Here is a 21,980-nt window from a genome sequence, read left to right as displayed (position 1 = left end):
CTATTTGCCCGCTTTGACAGAGATCTTCTATTAGAAGAGTCTTAATCAAGGGACATCGCATAATTGACTTTCTGCAGAGCCGGTCTTCTAGAATCTAGATTATTTCAACAGAATGACCAGAAGGAAGACATCTACAAGAATAGATCTAGATATCCGACTATTTGCCTGCTTTGACAAAGATCTTCTATAAGAAGAGTCTTCATCAAGGGACATAGCATACTTGACTTTTCTGCAGAGCCGGTCTTCTAGATTATTCCAACAGAATGACCAGAAGGAAGACATATGCAAGAATAGATCTAGATATCCGACTATTTGCCCACATGACAGAGATCTTCTATAAGAAGAGTCATCATCAAGGGACATAGCATACTTGACTTTCTGCAGAGCCAGTGTTCTAGATTATTCCAACAGAATGACCAGAAGGAAGACTTCTGCAAGAAGAGATCTAGATATCCGATTAGTTGCCCACATGATAGAGATCTTCTATAAGAAGAATCTTCATCAAGGGACATAGCATACTTGACTTTCTGCATAGCCGGTCTTCTAGATTATTCCAACAGAATGACAAGAAGCCAGACAACTGCAAGAATAGATCTAGATATCCAACTATTTGCCCGCATGACAGAGATCTTCTATAAGAAGAGTCTTCATCAAGGGACATAACATACTTGACTTTCTGCAGAGCCGGTCTTCTAGATTATTCCAACATAATTACCAGAAGGAAGACTTCTGCAAGAATAGATCAAGATATCCGACTATTTGTGTGCATGACAGAGATCTTCTATAAGAAGAGTCTTCATCAAGGGACATAGCATACTTGACTTTCTGCAGAGCCGGTCTTCTAGATTATTCCAATAGAATGACCAGAAGGAAGACATCTGCAAGAATAGATCTAGATATCCGACTATTTGCCCCGCATGAACAGAGAATCTTCTATAAGAGAGTCTTCATCAAAAGGGACATAGCATACTTGACTTTCTGCAGAGCCGGTCTTCTAGATTATTCCAACAGAATGACCAGAAGGAAGACTTCTGCAAGAATAGATCTAGATATCCAACTATTTGCCCGCATGACCGAGATCTTCTATTAGAAGAGTCTTCATCAAGGGACATAGCATACTTGACTTTCTGCAGAGCCGGTCTTTTAGGTTATTCCAACAGAATGACCAGAAGGAAGACTTCTGCAAGAATAGATCTAGATATCCGACTATTTGCCCGCATGACAGAGATCTTCTATTAGAAGAGTCTTCATCAAGGGACATAGCATAAACTTGACTTTTCTGCAGAGGCCGGTCTTCTAGATTATTCCAATATTATGACCAGAAGGAAGACATCTGCAAGAATAGATCTAGATATCCGACTATTTGCCCGCATGACAGAGATCTTCTATAATAAGATTCTTCATCAAGGAACATAGCATACTTGACTTTCTGCAGAGCCGGTCTTCTAAATTATTTCAACAGAATGACCAGAAGGAAGACTCCTGCAAGAATAGATCTAGATATCCGACTATTTGCCCGCATGACAGAGATCTTCTATAAGAGTCTTCATCAAGGGACATAGCATACTTGACTTTCTGCAGAGCCGGTCTTCTAGATTATTCCAACAGAATGACCAGAAGGAAGACATCTGCAAGAATAGATCTAGATATCCGACTATTTGAACAAATGACAGAGATCTTCTATAAGAGTCCTCATCAAGGGACATAGCATACTTGACTTTCTGCAGAGCCGGTCTTCTAGATTATTCCAACAGAATGACCAGAAGGAAGACATATGCAAGAATAGATCTAGATATCCGACTATTTGCGTGCATGACCGAGATCTTCTATAAGAAGAGTCTTCATCAAGGGACATAGCATACTTGACTTTCTGCAGAGCCGGTCTTCTAGATTATTCCAACAGAATGACCAGAAGGAATACATCTGCAAGAATAGATCTAGATATCTGACTATATGCCCGCATGACAGAGATCTTCTATTAGAAGAGTCTTCATCAAGGGACATAGCATACTTGACTTTCTGCAGAGCCGGTCTTCTAGATTATTCCAACAGAATGACCAGAAGGAAGACATCTGCAAGAATAGATCTAGATATCCGACTATTTGCCCACATGACAGAGATCTTCTATAAGAAGAGTCTTCATTAAGGGCCATAGCATACTTGACTTTCTGCAGAGCCGGTCTTCTAGATTATTCCAACAGAATGACCAGACGGAAGACATCTGCAAGAATAGATCTACATATCCGACTATTTGTGTGCATGACAGAGATCTTCTATTAGAAGAGTCTTCATCAAGGGACATAGCATACTTGACTTTCTGCAGAGCCAGTCTTCTAGATTATTCCAACAGAATGACCAGAAGGAAGACTTCTGCAAGAATTGATCTAGATATCCAACTATTTGCCCGCATGACCGAGATCTTCTATTAGAAGAGTCTTCATCAAGGGACATAGCATACTTGACTTTCTGCCGAACCGGTCTTCTTAGATTATTCCAACAGAATGACCAGAGAAAGACATCTGCAAGAATAGATCTAGATATCTGACTATTTGCCCGCATGACAGAGACTTCTATAAGAAAAGTCTTCATCCAAGGGACATTAGCATACTTGACTTTCTGCAGAGCCGTGGGTCTTATAGATTATTCCAACAGAATGACCAGAAGGAAGACTCTGCAAAGAATAGATCTAGATCCAACTATTGCCGCCATGACCGAGATCTTCTATTAGAAGAGTCTTCATCAAGGGACATAGCATACTTGACTTTCTGCAGAGCCGGTCTTTTAGATTATTCCAACAGAATGACCAGAAGGAAGACTTCTGCAAGAATAGATCTAGATATCGACTATTTGCCCACATGACAGAGATCTTCTTATTAGAAGAGTCTTCATCAAGGGACATAGCATACTTGACTTTCTGCAGAGCCGGTCTTCTAGATTATTCCAATAGAATGACCAGAAGGAAGACATCTGCAAGAATAGATCTAGATATCCGACTATTTGCCTGCATGACAGAGATCTTCTATAATAAGATTCTTCATCAAGGAACATAGCATACTTGACTTTCTGTAGAGCCGGTCTTCTAAATTATTCCAACAAAATGACCAGAAGGAAGACTTCTGCAAGAATAGATCAAGATATCCGACTATTTGCCCGCATGACAGAGATCTTCTATAAGAGTCTTAATTAAGGGACATACATACTTGACTTTCTGCAGAGCCGGTCTTCTAGATTATTCCAACAGAATGACCAGAAGGAAGACATCTGCAAGAATAGATCTAGATATCCGACTATTTGCCCACATGACAGAGATCTTCTATAAGAGTCTTCATCAAGGGACATAGCATACTTGACTTTCTGCAGAGCCGGTCTTCTAGATTATTACAACAGAATGACCAGAAGGAAGACATATGCAAGAATAGATCTAGATATCCGACTATTTGCGTGCATGACAGAGATCTTCTATAAGAAGAGTCTTCATCAAGGGACATAGCATACTTGACTTTCTGCAGAGCCGGTCTTCTAGATTATTCCAACAGAATGACCAGAAGGAAGACATCTGCAAGAATAGATCTAGATATCTGACTATTTGCCCGCATGCCAGAGATCTTCTATTAGAAGAGTCTTCATCAAGGGACATAGCATACTTGACTTTCTGCAGAGCCGGTCTTCTAGATTATTCCAACAGAATGACCAGAAGGAAGACATCTGCAAGAATAGACCTAGATATCCGACTATTTGCCCACATGACAGAGACCTTCAATAAGAAAAGTCTTCATCAAGGGACATAGCATACTTGACTTTCTGCAGAGCCAGTCTTCTAGATTATTCCAACAGAATGACCAGAAGGAAGACTTCTGCAAGAATAGATCTAGATATCCGACTATTTGTGTGCATGACATAGATCTTCTATTAGAAGAGTCTTCATCAAGGGACATAACATACTTGACTTTCTGCAGAGCCGGTCTTCTAGATTATTCCAACAGAATGACCAGAAGGAAGACATCTGCAAGAATAGATCTAGATATCCGACTATTTGCCCGCATGACAGAGATCTTCTATAATAAGCTTCCTCATCAAGGAACATAGCATACTTGACTTTCTCAGAGCCGGTCTTCTAAATAATTCCAACAGAATGACCAGAAGGAAGACATCTGCAGGAATAGATCTAGATATCCGACTATTTGCCCGCATGACAGAGATCTTCTATAAGAGTCTTCATCAAGGGACATAGCATACTTGACTTTCTGCAGAGCCGGTCTTCTAGATTATTCCAACAGAATGACCAGAAGGAATACATCTGCAAGAATAGATCTAAATATACGACTATTTGCCCACATGACAGAGATCTTCTATAAGAGTCTTCATCAAGGGACATAGCATACTTGACATTCTGCAGAGCCGGTCTTCTAGATTATTCCAACAGAATGACCAGAAGAAAGACATCTACAAGAATAGATCTAGATATCCGACTATTTGCCCGCATGACAGAGATCTTCTATAAGAAGAGTCTTCATCAAGGGACATAGCATACTTGACTTTCTGCAGAGCCGGTCTTCTAGATTATTCCAACAGAATGACCAGAAGGAAGACATCTGCAAGAATAGATCTAGATATCCGACTATTTGCCCGCATGACAGAGATCTTCTATAAGAGTCTTCATCAAGGGACATAGCATACTTGACTTTCTGCAGAGCCGGTCTTCTAGATTATTCCAATAGAATGACCAGAAGGAAGACATCTGCAAGAATAGATCTAGATATCCGACTATTTGCCTGCACGACAGAGATCTTCTATTAGAAGAGTCTTCATCAAGGGACATAGCATACTTGACTTTCTGCAGAGCCGGTCTTCTAGATTATTCCAACAGAATGACCAGAAGGAAGACATCTGCAAGAATAGATCTAGATATCCGACTATTTGCGTGCATGACAGAGATCTTCTATTAGAAGAGTCTTCATCAAGGGACATAGCATACTTGACTTTCTGCAGAGCCGGTCTTCTAGATTATTCCAACAGAATGACCAGAAGGAAGACATCTGCAAGAATAGATCTAGATATCCGACTATTTGCCCGCATGACAGAGATCTTCTATAAGAAGAGTCTTCATTAAGGGCCATAGCATACTTGACTTTCTGCAGAGCCGGTCCTCTAGATTATTCCAACAGAATGACCAGAAGGAAGACTTCTGCAAGAATAGATCTAGATATCCAACTATTTGCCCGCATGACAGAGATCTTCTATTAGAAGAGTCTTCATCAAGGGACATAGCATACTTGACTTTCTGCAGAGCCGGTCTTCTAGATTATTCCAACAGAATGACCAGAAGGAAGACATCTACAAGAATAGATCTAGATATCCGACTATTTGCCCACATGACAGAGATCTTCAATAAGAAGAGTCTTCATCAAGGGACATAGCATACTCGACTTTCTGCAGAGCCGGTCTTGTAGATTATTCCAACAGAATGACCAGAAGGAAGACATCTGCATGAATAGATCTAGATATCCGACTATTTGCCCGCATGACAGAGATCTTCTATTAGAAGAGTCTTCATCAGACCTAGCATAACTTGACCTCCCTGCAGAGGCGGTCTTATAGATTATTCACAGAATGACCGAAGGAAGAACATTCTGCAAAGAAATTAGATCTAGATATCCGACTATTTGCCCAACAATGACAGGGAGGTCTTTCTATATTAAGAGAGGTCTTCAATCAAGAGCCACATTTAGCATACTGACTTTCTGCAGAGCCGGTCTTACTAGAATAATTCACCAAAATGACAGAAGGAAGACATCTTACAAGATAGATTCTTTAGATATCCGACTATTTGCCCCACAATGACAGAGATCTTCAATAAGAGAAGGGGTCTTCATTTCAAGACCATTAGCCAATAACTTTCGAACTCCTGCCCAGAGCCGGTCTTCTAAGATTGTCTTCATTCCAACAGAAGACCAGAAGGAAGACTCAGAACATAATGCAAGATAGATCTAGATATCCGACTATTTGCCCACAATTGAACAGGAGATCTTCTTATAGAGAATCTGATCCAAGACAATAGCATCTTGACTTTCTGGCAGAGCCGGTCTTCTATTATTAATTCCAACAGAATGACAAGAAGGAAAGGACATTGCAGAATCGATCTTAGGGATATCTTGACTATGTTGCGCATGACAATAAGATCTTCCTATTTAAGAGTCTTCCATTCAAAGTTGGGACATAAGATAACTTGACTTTCTGCTGAGCCGGTCTTCTAGATTATTCCAACAGAATGACCAGAAGGAAGACATCTGCAAGAATAGATCTAGATATCCGACTATTTGCCCACATGACAGAGATCTTCTATAAGAAGAGTCTTCATCAAGAGACATAGCATACTTGACTTTCTGCAGAGCCGGTCTTCTAGATTATTCCAACAGAATGACCAGAAGGAAGACTTCTGCAAGAATAGATCTAGATATCCGACTATTTGCCCACATGACAGAGATCTTCTATAAGAAGAATCTTCATCAAGGGACATAGCATACTTGACTTTCTGCAGAGCCGGTCTTCTAGATTATTCCAACAGAATGACCAGAAGGAAGACATTGCAAGAATAGATCTAGATATCCGACTATTTGCCCGCATGACAGAGATCTTCTATTCGAAGAGTCTTCATCAAGGGACATAGCATACTTGACTTTCTGCAGAGCCGGTGATCTAGACTATTCCAACAGAACTCCCTTCTGTAAAAGCCTTCTGGTATCCTTCTGTTATCCCTCAGGTATCCATCTGGGTGCCTTCTGGCATCTCTCTATGTGCCTTCTGAAATCCCTCTTTTGGCTCTCACACTGAGAGCTTGTTCTCCTGCCTCCTAATAGCTGTTGGCTCTCACACTGAGAGCTTAGTCCTCCTGCTTCCTTACAGATGTTGGCTCTTACACTGAGAGCTTGTCCTCCTGCCGTCCTAACGCTGCTGCTTGCCTCACACTGAGAGCTTTTCCTCCTGCCTCCTTACAGCTGGTGGCTCTCACACTGAGAGCTTATCCTCCTGCCTCCTAACAGATGTTGGCCCTTACACTGAGAGCTTGTCCTCCTGCCTCCTTACAGCTGTTGGCTCTCACACTGAGAGCTTTTCCTCCTGCCTCCTTACAGCTGTTGGCTCTCACAATGTGAGCTTGTCCTCCTGGCTCCAAGAAGCCTTTGAGTGTTGTTAGTAAGATTTCCTCTTCCAGATGAAATGGGTCACGAGATTTTATCTGCCTACTGAAGTGATAGGGAGGGACCTTGCAATCCATTGTCTCTCACCCTGAGAGCTTATCTGCCCACTCGCCGAACAGCCATTGACTCCCATCCAGTGAAAGTTCTTCCGCCTGACGAGATGGGGGATCTTGCCAGCCGTTGACTCTCGCTGGGAGAGTTTGTCCGTCCTTCGAACAGCCATTGACTCCCATCCAGTGAGAGTTCTTCCGCCTGACAAGATGGGAGAATCTAGCCAGCCGTTGACTCCCGCTGGGAGAGTTTGTCCGTCCGTCGAACAGCCATTGACTCCCATCCAGTGAGAGTTCTTCCGCCTGACAAGATGGGGGAATCTTGCCAGCCATTGACTCCCGCTGGGAGAGTTTGTCCGTCCGTCGAACAGCCATTGACTCCCATCCAGTGAGAGTTCTTCCGCCTGACAAGATGGGGGAATCTTGCCAGCCGTTGACTCCCGCTGGGAGAGTTTGTCCGTCCGTCGAACGCCATGATCCCATCCAGAAGAGTTCTTCCGCCTGACAAGTGGGGAATCGCCAGCCTTGACTGACGCTGGGAGGTTTGTCCCGCCGCGAAGCCTGACATCCGTGAGAGTTCTTCCGCCTGACAAGATGGGGGAATCTCGCCAGCCGTTGACTGTCGCTGGGAGAGTTTGTCCGTCCGTCGAACAGCCATTGACTCCCATCCAGTGAGAGTTCTTCCGCCTGACAAGATGGGGGAATCTCGCCAGCCGTTGACTCCAGCTGGGAGAGTTTGTCTGTCCGCCGAGCAGCCGTTGGCTCTTGTCAATGAACGTTACTCTATTTTTTTCATTTCCTTTACTATTTCCATTGGTATCGTCTCCTATTATTCCCTTTCCTATGTTTCTTTTTATTCCTGGTCTTCATTTGGGTGTCGCCTCCAATAAATCGTAATAAGCTCTCCATCTCCTCCCTCTTTTTCTGCTGCTCCAACATCTCCTTAGCCATATGTTCCTGCTCCATTCTCATTCCTATTATTTCCTGCTCTAATTCATGCCATGCTGTCGCCTCTTCTTCATCTTGACATCTCGTTCGCTCTTGCTGGCCCTGCTCGCCTACATCCTCCTTCCCTTGTGTTTCAGGGCCATTAATCATCGACTGAAGGAAAATGTCTTCCGAATCATCGTCTTCTGATTCCTGACATTTATCCTCGTCCAGTTTCTTCCGCTGTGATAGCTCTTCCCACATGAGTTTTTCCTCCTCTCTCAGTTTTCTTATTTCCTTTAATAATTCTTCCACCTCTTCCTGGCTCATATCATCTTCCATTTCCTTTCCTTTGCTTTCAGGGGCTTTGTGTCCTAAGCCCAACTTTTGTTCAGACTCTGAACAAAAGCTATCCAGCTCAGTCTCCTCTGGGCCATCGAGGTTTATTTCTTCTACTTGTGTTTTGCTGGCTTCTCCTGATTCCTCGACTCTTTCCTCCTCGCCAGACTGATTATCGCCATCTTCTCCTACAGATTCTTCGAAGGTGTCTTCCTCTTCTGGTTCTTCTACGCGTTCCACCTCTCCTCCTGGCTGATTCTCGTCAGCTCTTAAGTCGTCGGAGCTTTCGTCCTTTGATTCGTCGCTATCGTCTGATTCTTCGGCGTCGTCCTTCTCTCCAGTTTCCTCTTCCTCTTGGGTCTTCGTTCCCTGCTCGTCGTTTCTTTCCAATTCTGATTCTTGTTCTGGGCTTGCTATCCTTATCCCCTCTTTCAGATTATTTATTTCTTCCGCAATTTTTCTTATTTGCATCTCTTTCTCTTTCTCATCTCTCTGTAGTTCAAGGAAATCGCAAATCATATTTCCATACTCCCCTTGTTCTATCCCTTCCATTTCGTTTTTCATCTTTTCATTTTCTTCTTCGCAGTTCTGGACCTGCCTCATAAGACTCCAAAATGTATTTTCTTGTTCCAATTTTTCGTTTCTTAGTACATCAATCATAAGGTCCAAATCTTCAAAATCAGCCATCATGTCTTCCATTTCCCTTTTCAATTTTTCATTTTGTTCTTCATAATTCTGGACCGTCCTCTTCAAATGGTCAATCTTAATTTCTTGTTCCAGGTTTTCTATCCTGAGCTTATTAATCATTTGGTCTTTTTCATAATTGTCAGCTTCAAAATTAGCCCTGTTCTCTTCTATTTCGTTTTTCATCTTTTCTTTTTCTTCTTCGCAGTTCGGCCCCTGCCTTCCTTAAGGACCCCCCTACCTATTATGTTTTCCCCCCCCCTGGGTTCCCAATCCATTAATAATTCAACCCAAATTAGGCCCCCAGGCATCCTTATTTCCCAAAGCCCTAATTATATTGTTTCCTTGTTTCCAAATTTTTCCCTTAAATAAATTCACCCAATTAGCAAGGCATTTTCCTTATTCAAAGCTTCACTATTAGCCAGCTTCTCTTCCATTTCGTTTTTCGTCTTTTTATTTTCTTCTTCACAGTTCTGGACCTGCCTCTTAAGACTGCTAATTATATGTTCTTGTTCCAATTTTTCCTTAATAAATTCACCAATTAGCAAGGCATTTTCCTTATTCAAAGCTTCACTATTAGCCAGCTTCTCTTCCATTTCGTTTTTCGTCTTTTCCTTTTCTTCTTCACATTTCTGGACCTGCCTCTTAAGACTGCTAATTATATGTTCTTGTTCCAATTTGTCGCTTCTTAGTTCATCACACAGCAAGTCCTTTTCATAATTCAAAGTTTCACAATTAGCCAGCTTTTCTTTCAAGTCATCTGCCTGACCTTCCAGTTTTTCGTTTTCCTTAAGCAAAGTCTGGATTTCCATGTTCAAACCGTTAATTATCTTTCCAGACTCTACTTTTTCTATTCTAAGTTGGTCAATTTGAGTCTTCATTTCCATATTTTCTCCTTCAAGGTCCTTTATTAATCCGATTTCTCTCTCTTGTTGAGAGATTTCCGCGTTAAGACTTTCAATTCGTATATCCTTTTCATCATTATCGCACTGAAGCCTTTGCAGCTCCTCCGTTAGATCTCGAATTTTTAAGTCCTTTTCTGCTCTGAGCTCCTGGTAATTAGCAATGGTACGATGGTTCACGTTGTCGAAATTTTCAATTATTTGGTCGTAGAGGTCTTCCTTCTCCTTCAACAGAGTTCGAAACCGACAGTTTTCACTTTTCAGTCTGTGGATTTCTTCGTCGTACCTCTGGACCTTCTGATCGAAAACTTCCTTAAATCCCGCCTTTCCGTTTATCATGCTGCAGTCGTCCTCTTTCAGAGCCGTTATAGGGTTGTCACAGCCGCCCCCCAGGTGAACTGTGGGTTCAGCTCTCTCCTTCCATAGCATCCAAATCCTTTTTCCAACATGTCCAAGTGTAAACAATGTTCCGAGGAACAAACCCAATTTATAAAGAATACATCTACGGGCAACATCGCCAAACCCGTAGCCAAGGTCGTTATTAGCATGACTCAATGTCATTTCACAAAATTTCACAATATTGTAGCTGTATGAATTCATGATTATGAATGACCAAAGTACCCACGAGAGGGACGCATAGTTTTAGAATCGGTCGCTTGGATCGAGTTGGGATCCAGGGATTTCCAGGAATCATTTCATGGCAGATTCTTCTGGCTCCCGAAGGAGAATCATGGTCTTCAGACAGAAGCTTACCGAACGTCCTCTGTGTACGTGCGTGTGTGTGTTGTCTTTACTATATCACAGTATGTTCTGTTCGCGTAGAAATAACTTTCTGTTGCAACTTAGCGTGTCAGCACCGAGTCCATTTCTTATCTTGAACTTTTTATTTTGTTTAAATGCAGATGAGGAGGCAGAGAAATCCCTCATTTTCAGAGGATCTTAATTTGAATTTTTCGGATCCAAAAATATCAGTAAATGCAATAAACAAGTCTTGTGTGTGTGTGTGTGTGTGTGTACGCTTGTGTGTGTGTGCGTACAGTTGCTATGCGAAAGACCCTTATTTATTATATTACTCATCTATATATATATATATATATATATATATATATATATATATATATATATATATATATATAGAAACGGAACTTTTGTTAATGTCTTGCTACTGTTATGGAGATAGAGTTAAGGATTTTTCTGTTAGAATCTTTGAATGATTATGGAGCATTTGGTTCGTGCCATAATACTACTTAGATTAATTTGAAAGAACTATGTATATGCCTTAGTTATTATTATGGAGAGAAACTTAAGGGATCTTTGGTTAGGGTATGGAGATATGGAGACAAATTTAAAGGAACTTTGATTAGTGCCTTAATAGTATTATGGGGATAGGTTTAAATGGACTTTTGGTAGGTGCCAAAAAATACTAATACGGAGAATAATTTAAAGTAACTTTGGATATGCCTTAATGCTATTATAGATGTAAACTTAAGGGAACTTTGGTTAGTGTCTCGATACTAATACAGAGGTAAATTTAAGAGAACTTTGGTTGGTTTTATAGTACTAATACAGAGGTATATAAATTTAAGGGAACTTTGGTTAGTTTCTCAATACTAATACGGAAGTTAATTTAAGGGAACTTTAGTTAGTCTCAATACTAATACGGAGGTTAATATAAAGGAACTTTAGTTAGTGTCTCAATACTAATACGGAGGTTAATTTAAGGGAACTTTGGTTAGTGGTCTAATACTAATATGGGGGTTAATTTAAGGGAACCTTTGTTAGCTATATTGTAGTACTAAAATGGAGATATATGTTTATAGTTAAGGGAACTTTGGTTAACGTCTCAGTAATTCTACGAAGATCAATTTATGGTATCCTTACTTAATATCCTTAAACTATTAGGGAGATAATTTAAGGGAACTATGGTCAGTGAGGTTAATACCTCAATACTTACTCGTCATCTCTCTTTCCTTTGCACATGAGAAAAAGACTATAAGAGAGAGAGAGAGAGAGAGAGAGAAAGAGTCCTGTATTGCTTCAGTACTAATTTACTCTGTCTTTCTGTTTATCACCTTTCTTTCTTTTTCTTGCACTTGAGAAAAAACTATAAGTGTGTGTGTGTGTGTGTTATTTATTTATTTTTTATTATTTTTTATATAAAATAAAAAATTCCTCCTCCGAATGCCCGAATATCTCGAACGATTTGCCCGAACTTTAGCTGATTCTCGGACCCAGGGATGGGGCAATGCCCCTCGTCCCTTTGCCGGCACGCCTTTGTCTGTGTGTGTGTGTGTGTGAAATTTTACTTCTCTAGAACCTTTATATTGATCTGCGTTCTTCGAATATCATTGTCGACAGCTCTATAACAACACTCTACATCTCCGTCGAGTTTATAGGCTAATTCCCAAATCCCCTTAGAGTTTTGAGTCTCACATAGCGCAGCAGTCTTTTGTTTCTTTTTTTCCCTCCGGGGAGCAAAGGTTTTCCTTCGGAATTAATTATGACGTCCCGTTGCCCCAACTATCATTCTTACGGGGGACGAGGGGGAATTCCCTCAGGCAATTATTTTCTCGTTGACGTTAACAAATGAAGGAAGGTAACCCCCCAACGAAAGATATGGTAAAACGCTGATCATGAATTAATTACCGGTGAAATCGCTTCTATCGTCGAAATAAAACTGTTTTCGTGAAAGATTTGACCTTCAAATTATATATATGCATGAACACACACATATGTATATATATATATATATATATATATATATATATATATATATATATATATATGTTAATGGGGGGATTCCCCCCCCATTATTCATTAGGTAAGTGTGAGACACGAGCGGAAGGCAAACCCACACACAACATTACACACAGCCTCTCTCTCTCTCTCTCTCTAGCACCGACACCTCTCTCTCTCTCCACCTCTTTCTCTCCATTCTAACAGGTAATGAAAATGAGAGAGTTGCGTCATAACATTAACATTTATTAACAACGAATAAATAAACCAATCAATCAAGTAATCCAGTCTTACAGACTAACTCAAAAAACCCTGAAATGTACATTGTCTGACAGTAATCATTTGTCACCAAAAAAAGTCTACACCCCTCTGGGAATTCTTTGTCCCCTTGCATTCCAGAACCGTCTGTTTCAAAGATACAGAACACATCCCGGTAAGTACACACACAAGTTTAACAGACAGAGGCTAAATATTGGATATCATCACAAAAATGTCAAACAGATAATAAGCCACTCTTTGGCTAAAGTAACTCAACACTCACCCAAACAGCCGGACACTTAAACACTATGTCACAAAAACTCCCCCGGCGAACGCCACGGCATCTTTGCCTGTGACTTGAAGACCCTCTGTCAAAATCTCTCATAGGCTTGGGTATGACACTCTTTTAACAGAAAGAGGCGCACACGCACATACGAACACACAGTTCGATAGCGCCTCGCGGTTCTAGCTGCATCCAGTTTCACAAAGGCACTTTGAGAAGAGTTAATAAACTCAGTACATTGACTTGTCTAACTAATCATTTTTATCTCACGTCTCCCAATGAAACTCATTGATCAGCTACTCTCAGGTCGTTACCTCTGCACTGTTCTCCACATTCCATAGGTCACAGGGAACACATGGCCAATACATTATTAATCAAAAACCCTAGGCCTTACAGATGCTCGGCCACCCCATATGCTAGCCCCCGCCTAGCAAAATAGCTCATAACACAAAACACTGGCCGGCTTAAAATAAAATACAAGTAAAAACTGCACGTCTCTGGCATTATAAAATAAAGTCTTATCACGCTTTAATCTCCGAATAGCACTAGTTGCATTTTCTCTCATTTTTTCTGCATTTCTTGAATATCCCTCTTTGCTTGTCTGCAAGTAGCTGCTCCTGTAGCAGACTGTAGCAACTGTTGGAAGACGGAATGCCTCCCTCATTGTAGAAGACTTCTCACAGCTTCTGTAGATCCCCAAAAAACACGCTGTAGAATTCTCTTGATCACCCACGTGGAAACTCTTGTAATCACCAAAAACGGCAGCATCCTCACGGCTGGTGGACGTCTTGCTGGCATCGGGAAACTACTTTTTGGTGTTAGTATGTCAGTCAAGTCTTTGGTCAATCTAAGAAAATTAACCCAGACATACTACTTCTATCAAACAATGATCTCAAAAAGTCAGAAATACTAACTGAACGTCTCCCAATTAACTCCCTTTAATATGACTACCAAATCATAAGTCATTATCACAACTCTCAAAGAAAAAAAAACATCAAGTTCTAGTTCTCCAACTCAATTCTCCAAACTCACACATCAGCACACACACAACTCAGAAATCACAGCAACTCCACGGACTACTGTACTCACATTTCAAACTCGAATGTGTTCACAAGAAATCTGTAATGAACCCAAGAAAAAAAAGAATCACGTAACACACCCAGACCCAAAAAATGTTCTCTCAAGCTCTGATATCTGAACAACCCACAAAATCAGAAAAAAATCTCCAATGTTTAACAGCAAAAACCCCTTTACTGCTCAATAATTAATCACAATGAGACTTAATGTCAAACTCCCTTTCACGTAAGTAACAACCCCAGAAAAATCACATCTCCCATCCAAAAAGAAATGCTATTTAAACTCAATCCCCAAATTACATCTCTCACAGGAAAAGGAAGAAAAATAATAATAAAAAAAAGGATAATCACAAGAAGATTTCCCCAGTCACCCAAATACATTAAATAACATTATAATATGCATAACTCCCGCGTTTTTCCCAAGAAATGCTCCATGTAAAGTTATGGAATTTGCCAGAAAGCAAACTCTCACACATGCGCTTTCGTGAAATGCTATTGTCAACATTTCCAGATATTGCAAAAATTCTGATCTATCACCATCAGAGGAAAAAAGTCAGCACACGGCTCATCACATCGCTTGTCAGCAGAAAAATCGCCTGCGGACGTATGCTCTAACATCAGCATAGGAATTGTCTAGTCAGACACACAAGTTCGGAAACTCATGATTCTATAGAAAAAGGTCTAACAGACACATTTCACAGAATTAACTCCAGGATATGACTAATGTGTTCAAAAATTTGTCTCGAAGACTTATTCTCTCAACATGACTCTGCCCAAATTATATATATGCCTCCAAGAATAACACACTTGTGAACATAAAAAAAATGCACACATCTCCAAATGACTCGTAATGCAGTAATGCCACTTCTCTCCAAATAGTCACGAAATCAAAGAGAAAGAACTACGGAAATCTCCTCTTGGCTCAAAAAAACTCCCATAACCACAAAAAAAAAGGGTCACCCGCCAAAGATTAATTCCAACTCCATATATTTCACCATATAAATAATAACACCACTCCAGTTATAAAAATATTTCCTCCATTTGGTTAATAACCAACCCCATTATATTTCTCTCTTATTTCTCCAATAGCCACATGTCAATAAAAAAAAACACCACTCCAGGAATAGAGAATAATCACCTCTATTTCGGCAAATACAAAATATTTACCTCTATTTCCCCAATAACTCCATGTGGAACAAAACAAGGCTCCAAAAAATATATCTCCAAAAAGGAATATAAAAAAAATGAAATCCTAACTCCAAAAAAAATTGTGCACTCAAGGCATCTAACTCACACACTCACAAATATTGCCCCATAATCTCCAAATATGTGTCTCCATTTGCAACAAAGATGGCTGCAAAATAATTGAACTAAACATAGCTCTCATCACATTATTGGCAAATATCAACAATGGCCAAAAATATATCTCCAATATATTATATCTCAAATTATAACTCCAAAATAATATATACCTCCAATTATAACTCCAATTCTCCAGAGAATAACTCAATGTTATAGTCAAAAACTATAAAAACTCTCTCCATTTAGCATAATTGCTAAAAAAAGGCAAAACTCGGCAAATAAAACTGTCTAGAAAATTCTGGAAAAAATCACTAATGTGCCACAAGTCATTATAACAGAACTCCAAATACAAAGTGTCTTAGCAAAGACTTCTCCATATGTACTACGACATAAGTCACTAGAAAACTTAACCAAGTTTCCTATCTCTCACAAAGTTATCACAAATACAACAAAGGTATTGTGCAAGAAAATTCACAATTTCTGGAACACAAATATCCAGAGAGAAAATGTAGTGCCACTACGTATGCATTCAAAACATGCAAGAAAAATTCTCCCATATATTTCTCTATAGCATCAAATAGCTGAAACACAAACACGTTCCCGAACAATGACTCTAAGTCATGAACTGGGATATTAAAAAATATTCACACCAACTGGAGAGAAAAAACCAAACTCAAATTCACCCATGGTAAAAGAAAACTTGTGTCAGCTATGGCTAATTTCCAAAAAAGGAGAAAAGAAAAATCAAAGGCCTTGTTAACTATCTCCCGTGACTCACTAGATGTCAAGCAATTATCTGCTGAACACATAAAAAAAAGGAAAAAAAAAAAAAATAATAATGTGTTGTTAGTTCCTCCCAAATTCGAAAAAGGATTTTACCACCCTTGACAGCATTAAAACGCCCACGTATTAGTATATAAAAAATCAGTATCAGAAATATCATTATCACAAAATCACCAAAAAAATTGCTATCATCAAAATCATAGTATCAGTACAAAAAATATCACCAATGTTAATGCTTGTCCATTCTCCAAAAATTCAGCAAAAAATTCAGCAAAAATTCAGCAAGATTCCACACAATTCACCAAGATTCAATCAGATTCATCAAGATTCAGCAAAACTCATCCCCATGAATCACTGAAATATTCTCCAAAGTTACAAAAACTCAACAATTAATTAACACAAGACTTCTCCCATTAATTCATTGTAATAATTCTCCATGAATAATTATCTGTAATAATTATAGAATAATCTCCCATGAAATATCTCAAAACTCTCTCGCAAAACAAGTCTCCCGTAATGATAATTATACTTAAGCAACCCTCCCGTGACACATCTCAAGTATAATGATTATCAATAATAATAATAATAATAACTCTTCATAGCAACAATTCTCTTGCCAAAATCTCAAGTAAGGGTGAATTCAAATAGCATACACTATGCTATTTGACATACAATTTCTCCAGCATACACCATGACATAACACCATTGCCACACAACACAGATACAACACCAATCATCGGCATTTCAAAGTAATTTCTCCAACACAATAAAAAAATAATCTGTGTATCCCCTTATATTTGTGTCTTTCAAGGCACAAGTAAAACATACATCCACACAATGCATTTCAATTCTCTCTTTATTTCCTCTCTTCTCTAAGATAAAGAAAATATCTTTTCTAAAAAAAAGACTCTACGGGCGTTTCACTTCATCAACTAATCAATCAGCTGATATCTTAGCATCCAATGTCAAGGGCAAACCCATACCCCAACACAAAGAAAAAAAAAGGAGTTCACCCCCAATGAGAAAAAAAAACAAAAAAAGGTTTCTCCCCCCCTGAGAACAACCCCTCAGTCAAGCGACAGAACAGCCCGAGGCATACACAGTAGTACCCCCATCTCCCCTTGAACAGTGTCTGAGGACCCCCTCCCAAGGTATACACTAGTACCCATCTCGCAATGCCCTCTTAGGGAGGCCAGTAGTACCCTCGCAATACCCTCCCTCGAGGCAGGCCATACTCCCCTTGCAATGTGCTGAGCCCGTAAAATTGTGGTCGCTCTGTCTCTAAGCCAGATATGCTTATCTAAGCATAGTTCACATGCAAAAACACATCTTAATACACTCTTATGTGTTTAAAACAAAGACGAATACGTACGTCTATCATAAACAGGCATGAATAAAGAAAACACGTCACTTCTACTATGGGGAAAGAAAAAATTGTTTTGACCTCTTGAACCAATCCCATTCCACTGAAATATTTAAACAAAAACCCTCTCCCTTTGATAACAATAGTTTTTAACACTCACCACTCCATAACGGGAACAAAAAGAACTCGAAATTCTCGTAAAACGCGGCAGTAATAACAACACCCTCACGGCCATCTCGGGATGCACTCGTCATTACACAAGCGAAAGTCATACTGGGTGCGCTCACTGCTTCTAGGCTGACTGCCTGGGAAAAATGCTGAGTCCAATAAAATCCTTCCCTCCCTTTAGCACAGTTAACAGAGATATTTTCTCATTTTTTCTCACTAAGTAACTGAAAAATAACAGTTTAACGATTTTCCACAATCCCACAAAGGCTTTGTTGTTCGAAAACTATCGCTAAGCCATAACCCCTTTTATTTTCTAACTGGCCACCCATCTCTACATTGGCGTTCCTAGGCATAAAGAAAAACTCTTTTATAACACCTTTTTCACCGCCTGCCACCACTGTTAATGGGGGGATTCCCCCCCCATTATTCATTAGGTAAGCGTGAGACACGAGCAGAAGGCAAACCCACACACAACATTACACACAGCCTCTCTCTCTCTCTCTCTAGCACCGACACCTCTCTCTCTCTCCACCTCTTTCTCTCCATTCTAACAGGTAATGAAAATGAGAGAGTTGCGTCATAACATTAACGTTTATTAAGAACGAATAAATAAACCAATCAATCAAGTAATCCAGTCTTACAGACTAACTCAAAAAACCCTGAAATGTACATTGTCTGACAGTAATCATTTGTCACCAAAAAAAGTCTACACCCCTCTGGGAATTCTTTGTCCCCCTGCATTCCAGAACCGTCTGTTTCAAAGATACAGAACACATCCCGGTAAGTACACACACAAGTTTAACAGACAGAGGCTAAAAATTGGATATCATCACAAAAATGTCAAACAGATAATAAGCCACTCTTTGGCTAAAGTAACTCAACACTCACCCAAACAGCCGGACACTTAAACACTATGTCACAAAAACTCCCCCGGCGAACGCCACGGCATCTTTGCCTGTGACTTGAAGACCCTCTGTCAAAATCTCTCATAGGCTTGGGTATGACACTCTTTTAACAGAAAGAGGCGCACACGCACATACGAACACACAGTTCGATAGCGCCTCGCGGTTCTAGCTGCATCCAGTTTCACAAAGGCACTTTGAGAAGAGTTAATAAACTCAGTACATTGACTTGTCTAACTGATCATTTTTATCTCATGTCTCCCATAGAAACTCATTGATCAGCTACTCTCAGGTCGTTACCTCTGCACTGTTCTCCACATTCCATAGGTCCACAGGAACACATGGAGAAAATAACATTATTTAATCAAAAACCATGGCCTTAAAACCTACTATATATAGGATATATATTATATATATATATAATACCATACTATAATATATATATATATCAGTAATGTACATATATATAATAACATATATCAAGACATATATATCTATATATATATATATATATCTATTAATATATATATATATATATATATATATGATAAAGATGATCAAGGGCAGGAACACGAAGAGATTCACAATATGGTTTAATCCTACGTTTCGTGACAACATCGCCACATCTTCAGGGATTTTTCCACAAAATAAAGTATAATATGTTAACATAAAATAAGAGCTGATCACAAGATCCAATAGTTGAAAGGTAAAATCAGTTTAATGGTAAAATTACAACTCTCATACTTAAATTACATGCACATTTGATTAAAACAGACCAGAAGTACCAAACAACTTACAAATGACGAGAAGAAAGTTTAAAAATTTCAGCTAAATTACACAAACATAAAAGTAATAATAAATATCATAAAAAGTAAAAGTCATATATTCACAAAACCACAGCCAAAAACAGCTCAACACTTAACCAACCTTTCAGCATCAAAGATACAAACACGCTAAAGTAAACAACGTCAAGAGGCACAAGGAATGACAGAATAATTAGGCTAAAAACAATGGGACAGCAGAGGAATGGTTGTTTAAAGTTGGAACTCGTAGTTTGATGTTCAGAGTCTCCAAAATCAACAGTTCGTTGGGTTCCCTTGTTTGGCCAATTATTTTAAAATCTTCGTATTTGACTGTAGCTTTACATTTAATAGTGTGCTTCCTTATATAAGATGTTTCAGGGTTAGATAATTTACACCAAGTTCTGTAACTAACGCCCCGATGGGAATCGGCCCTGACCCTGAGAAGACGCCGGGTAGATCCCACATATTTTCCCAGATTACATCTGGGACAAGTGTATTCATAAACGACACCCGACGTTATCAAAGGGCAGAGCCGATCTTTAAACTTGAAGAGCGAGCCAATGCTCTTGGGATTCTTAGGAATAGGTTTTAGATTTACGGCTCCAAAATATCTATGCACAATCTTGGCAAACTCTTTTCGAAAATTATCATTTAACAGATACGGGAAACTGGCATAAAGAGGGAGCTTGGGGGCCTTAAAACTAATAGGCTGTTCAGAAACCCTTTTATTGAGTAGTTTATTTAAAATTCTATAAAAGATCTTAGAAGGAAAGCAATTATTAAAGTGGATGAAATGTCTAATCTTGCTGATCAGTTTATTGAAGCTCATGGTTACTCTTCTTTTACTAAAGACTCGCAGGCTTTTCAGAAACTCTCTCTAATTGGAAACAGTTCCAGAGGTGCCAGCCACAGTGAACAATTGCAAGTGCAGTATACAGACTCGTTGCAGAAAAGACGTGAGAGAAAGTGCTACAATTGCAATAAACCAGGACATGTAGCACGAGGCTGTCTTTCTAAGCAGACAGGTAAACATCCAGTAGACCCAAGGAATCCATACAAAGCAGCATTTTTACAGTCAGCTGGATCAGTGTAAGTAAAATTCTGTAAATACTAATGGTGGTAGTCCTTTACAGCAGCATAAGATAACAGGTCAGAGAAACAAAGTGCAACTGTGACGAATATAATTCAGTCTTTTATTTTTTATCGAATTCCTTGCATATTATCCTGTTTCATCTGGACACGTTGGAAAGCTGTGGGAGTCAAAACTGACGAATACATTAAGAAAGGCTTACTTTCATTAAAGTTTTCTTAGGTTGATCTTTCTGTAACTATTCATTTCTTCGAAATAGAAATTAATTAAAATTAGTTTCACATATATTTATAAGTAGCTGAAAGGTTAAGAAATATGAAAGGTGACGTTCTCGTTTAAGTCTATTTCATATGTTTTTTTTCTTTTTTTCAAGAACAACCTACTGCTTTAATCAAGGGTTGCTCTTTGACGGCTACAACAATCATACAGGGTGTAACGTGTAACACGAGTGTATGTACATATTTTGGGGAATGAAAGATAAAGTTTCTTTAAATAGAAAATATTTTATAAACATGCATTTTAAGGCGTCCGTTGTCGGTGCGGAGAATTTTAAAATAAACATTATCATTAGTGATGCTTTCACGCGATGGAGTTCGTGGCGAGAAGTCGGATCAAGTCGCCTGAGATGTAGAAGAGAGCGGAGGTGGCATATAGGAGTGATGGAGGGATTAGGCCGATGTTAATAAAGTATTTCCCAATAAAATGTATTTTTTAGGTTTTGAAGAAAAAAATGCATGCATCATTGAAACTGTTTCCCCCCTGTCTGTGGTATTCACTGGCCACCGATAAAAAAACCAAACAAAAAGAGTAAGCCTAACTGAATCTCTCATCCATCAAAGATAAGTTTGCTTATTCATTAGACTCCTATCAAAGATTTCAAATGTAGATTTAAAAATCTCTTCCTCTCCATTTAAAGTATTCATCAGACACCAGTCATAAGCGTAGAGCTAGTCATGACTCCTGGTTCAGCAATATCGTGACGAGGCACTAGAATTCAAAATTCACAAATGAATGTTGCTCAGCAACATTTACACTACTGTATTATCTTGCTTTCTTGCGGTGCTTCGAGGTGTTCCACCTCTAGGCCCATGTTCTAAACTTTGCCGTTCTTTAAACAA

General features: G+C 39.4%; 1 protein-coding gene across 1 annotated transcript; it reads right to left on the bottom strand.

Moving 5' to 3' along the window:
- Nucleotides 1–8,050: 8,050 nt before the first annotated feature.
- Nucleotides 8,051–9,401, bottom strand: LOC135198326 (golgin subfamily A member 6-like protein 22). The gene has a single exon (XM_064225896.1). It carries the CDS (start codon nucleotides 9,380–9,382, stop codon nucleotides 8,051–8,053), a length of 1,332 nt encoding a protein of 443 aa, XP_064081966.1. The 5' UTR covers nucleotides 9,383–9,401.
- Between the last annotated feature and the right edge of the window lie 12,579 nt (nucleotides 9,402–21,980).

Source organism: Macrobrachium nipponense, chromosome 22, assembly GCF_015104395.2.
Source record: "Macrobrachium nipponense isolate FS-2020 chromosome 22, ASM1510439v2, whole genome shotgun sequence".
Classification (NCBI taxonomy): domain Eukaryota; kingdom Metazoa; phylum Arthropoda; class Malacostraca; order Decapoda; family Palaemonidae; genus Macrobrachium; species Macrobrachium nipponense.
This window is presented reverse-complemented; position numbering and strand designations above follow the sequence as displayed.